We start from the raw sequence: 4,150 nt of genomic DNA, 5'->3' as shown, positions 1-4,150 counted from the left end.
GTTCCCCAGGGGCGATCTCGCTGGGAAGGCAGTTAGGGAATTAGCTTGCCCGCGTGGAGGGCACCCCCGGGGGAGCCGGGTGGATTAGGTGTGCACGGCGTGAATAGTTGGTCTCCGGAGGCTCCTCGCAGATGGTGCTTCTCTGCACCCCGGTTTGTAGCGGTAAAAGGGGTCCCCAGCAAGCAGGAGCGACTTAGAAACAAACGGATGAGGCTTTTGCCCCCGCAACCCCAAACAGTCTAGAAAACTGAAGCACAAGATAATATGCAATGGAGAAAGAGCTGTTTTTATCGCTGTTTTTATGGTCCTGACGATCTTGAAGATTTTGGAAATACTTGCGTTGAACTGATGGCTTTTTAAGGGAGAAAACAAGTTTGCTATACAGTTCTGACATCATTTATTAAGTTTCTGTTCTGTGCAACGTCCATTATGGGAACAAAACAGAAGCCCAGGGGTTATTGTTTAGAGCTGCCCTTGGACGAGATGTAAACTGCAGAGGGAAACAAAGTACAACCGTGGAAGAGACTAGACCTGTGCTGTCTGTGTTCAATTCAGTAGTCACTAGCCACGTGCGGCTCTTTACATCTTAATTAGTTAAAAGCCAAAAAAAAATAAATTAAAAATACGTACTATCCGCTTTTCAAGGACTCAGTAACCACACTTGACGAGTGGCTACCCTATTGGACAGTGCAGATGTAAAATAGTTTCATCATCACAGAAAGTTGTGTTGGTTAGTGATGCTATGGACTGTCGATCATTAAAGAGGAATAGTTGTGTTGCCCAGTAAGTATTCCAGCGGGTCTTCAGTTCATTGAGCATATATATTACTGAGCACTCCCCCACTGGCTGTGCACTGTGCTGGATGCTAGGGAACCTTGGGGAACCTGTTCCCTATCTCCAGATTCATTTACACTGCACAGTTCTTCATCTTTTCTGACCTATTAATATATACTTTGTTCTTAATCTTTCTTTTCATGTGCTCCTAGGATAAAAACTATTAGTTATGGTGTGCTTTTCTCTTAAGGAACTACTGCATTTTATTTGCAGATATTTTATACATGGTAATGGTTTTAAGTTTAAAAAATTTTTTTTCCCTTGACCTGCCTTTGACAAATTTGACCTCATTATTATGCCATTTTCATACAAGGAATTTTTTTCTATGCCCTGGGATAGTTTAAGTAATACATGAATATTTCTTGCATGTTTGAAAAAATAATCATGAAACTACTTTGAGTCTGGATTTCTTTCAGGGTGATAGTTTATATAGACTTGCTTTTCTCGGGTTAATTTTGGTAATTTCTGATTTTTCTAGAAAATAATTTCAGTAAGATTTTCTAGTTAATTGTAATAGAGTACTACATAGTATTTCTTTTTTAATTTTTTTAATTGCATCTGTGGTTATTTCCATTCCTCATTCCTGTTTTGTGTAATTATGCTTTATTTTTCCCTGATCTGATAGCTAGAGGTTTACTTATTTTTTTATCCAAGGAAACAGCTCTTGGATTTAAATTTAATTCTATTTCTTTTCATCATAATTCATTATTTCAGTTTTTATTGGTTACTGTTTCCCTAGATTTATTTTTATAAAATATATTTTTATTGATTTCAGAGAGGAAAGAAGAGGAAGAGAGAGATGGAAACATCAATGATGAGAGAGAATCATTGATTGGCTGCCTTCTGCACGCCCCTCACTGGGGATGAGTCTGCAACCTGGGCATGTGCCCTTGACCAGAATTGAACCTGGGACCCTTCAGTCCCCAGACCAGCTCTGTCCACTGAGCCAAACCGCCCAAGGCTGTTTTGATTTTTTTTAACTTAATGTATTGAATGCTTAATTGGCTTATTTAAAAACATTTTTAATAGTTTTATTGAGCTATTACACATGTACCATACAATATACCCATAAAGTGCACAATTCAGTGGTTTTCAGTATATTCATAGATATGTGAAACCATTACCACAGTCAATTTTAGAACATTATCATCACCTCAAAAAAAGAATGTACACTTTAGCTATCAGTTCCCTATCTTTCATTCCTCTAAGTAACCATTAGTCTACTTTCTCTATAGATTTGCCTATTGTGGGTACTCAATATAAAATGGTACAATCATTCCCCCCCCCCACACCAGTGCACGAATTTTGTGCCCTGGGCCTCTAGTTGGTTAATAAAATTACATAGGTTTCAGGTGTACAATTCTACAATACATCATCTCCATGTTGTATTATGTGTTCACCACTTTGAGTTAATTATTGTATGTAGTGTGAGAAAAGAGTTCAATTTCATGCTTTTGTATGTGGCTAAGAGTTGTCCCAACACCATTTGTTGAAGAGGCTATTCTTTCCCAACTGATAAGTCTTAGCATCCTTGTTGAAAATCAGTTGATCATAGATGTCTGAGTTTATTTCTAGATTCTTAATTCAGTTCCATTCTGTATGTCCTTCTTTATGCCATGCCACACTTTTTCAATTACTATTGCTTTGTAGTTAGTTTTGAAATGAAGATGTATGAGTCCTCTAACCTCATCCTTTTTTTCAAGACATTTTTTTGTGTGTGGCTATTCTTTTTTTTACTTTATTTTTAAGTCCTTTTGTTGATCTTTCCCCCTCCCCCCTTCCCTTCCCTACCTTCCCTCTGAGGTTTGACCGTCTGATTGATGCTTCTCTGTCTCTGGATCTGTTTTTGTTCGTCAGTTTATGTTGTTCATTATATTCCACAAATGAGTGAGATCATGTGATATTTATCTTTCTCTGACTGGGTTATTTCACTTAGCATAATACTCTCCAATTCCATCCGTGCTGTTGCAAATGGTAGTGTGTGGCTATTCTTGATTCTTTGTAATTACATATGAATTTCAGGATCAGCTTGTTAAAAAGAAGTCAGCTGGTATTTTGATAGGAATTCAAAATTTGGAAGTATTGTCATCTTAACATTAGGTCTTCTGATCTAGCATCATGCGTTATCTTTTTATTTATTTAGCTCTTCTGTAAATCTGTTGAATAATGTCTCATAGTTTTCAGTGTAGGTTTTATACTTAGGTTACTCTGAGTATTTTATTCTTTTTGGTGCTATTGTAAGTGAAATTTTTCCTCCCATTTTTGGATTGTTCATTGCACGTGTATAAAACAGTTGATTTTTGTGTATTGATCTTACATTCTACAACTGCTGAAGTTATTTATTAGTTCTAAGAGATTATTAATAGAATCCCTAGAATACATGTAAAATGCAAGTACGTATAGTTTTATTCTTCTTTTTTAATTTGGATGCCTTTTTATTTTATTTTTTTTTGCCTAATTTCCCTGACTAGAACCTCCAGTATAATGTTGAATAGAAGTGATGAGAGAGGATATCCTTGTCTTATTCCTGATTGTAATGGGGAAACACCCAGTCTTTTCACCAAAAGTATGATGTTAGTTGTAGGTTTTTCATAGATGGCTTTACCAGGTTGATGAAGTTTTCTTTTATTGCTGGTTTGTGGAATGCTTTACGATGAAATGGGTGTTAGATTTTGTCAAATTATGCTATTAATTGGTGTATTATATTAATTGATAACCAGTTAAGCCATTTGTGCATTCTGAGGATAATTTACTGCATCATGATATATAAATACTTTATATGTTGATGATTATAGGAACACAAATATACTAATTTACCTAGTATTTTCTTTTTAATTTTTTGCATATGTATTTCCAAGATACTGGCCCATAGTTTTCTTGTGATGTTTTTGTCTGGTTTAGTGTCAGGGTAATGTTGACTTTATAAAATGCGTTGCAAGTATTCCTTTTGTTTTAGAGTTTGAAGGCTCAGAATTAATTTTTTGACTGCTTGGTAGATTCTATCATATGTGTTTGGGCTTTTCTTTTTGGAAAGTATTTTAATTATAAATTTACTAGAGGCCTGGTGCACAAAAATTTGTGCACTCAAGGGGGAGCAGGGGTCCTTCAGCCCGGCCTGTGCCCTCTCACAGTCTGGGACCCCTCGGGAGATAACGACCTGCTGGCTTAGGCCTGCTCCCGGGTGGCAGAGGGCAGGCCCAATCCCTAGATGCAGCCCCTGGTCAGGCTCAGAGCAGGGCCGATTGGGGAATTGGGGTGCCGGCCCCGTCATTCACAGAGCAGGGCGGATCGGGAGGTTGCGCTGCCACCCACAGCC

General features: G+C 37.5%; 1 protein-coding gene across 1 annotated transcript in view; it reads left to right on the top strand.

Annotated features, from left to right (window-relative positions):
* The window catches only part of ALMS1 (ALMS1, centrosome and basal body associated protein), a 126,982-nt gene that overhangs the window by 714 nt on the left and 122,118 nt on the right, over nucleotides 1-4,150 (top strand). The window contains exon 3 of the mRNA XM_015571463.1: nucleotides 3,736-3,742. Coding sequence (XP_015426949.1) covers nucleotides 3,736-3,742 — 7 coding nt within the window. The remainder of the gene's footprint in view (nucleotides 1-3,735; nucleotides 3,743-4,150) is intronic.

The sequence above is a fragment of the Myotis davidii genome, unplaced genomic scaffold (assembly GCF_000327345.1).
Source record: "Myotis davidii unplaced genomic scaffold, ASM32734v1 scaffold247, whole genome shotgun sequence".
NCBI classification, from domain to species: Eukaryota; Metazoa; Chordata; class Mammalia; order Chiroptera; family Vespertilionidae; genus Myotis; species Myotis davidii.
This window is presented reverse-complemented; position numbering and strand designations above follow the sequence as displayed.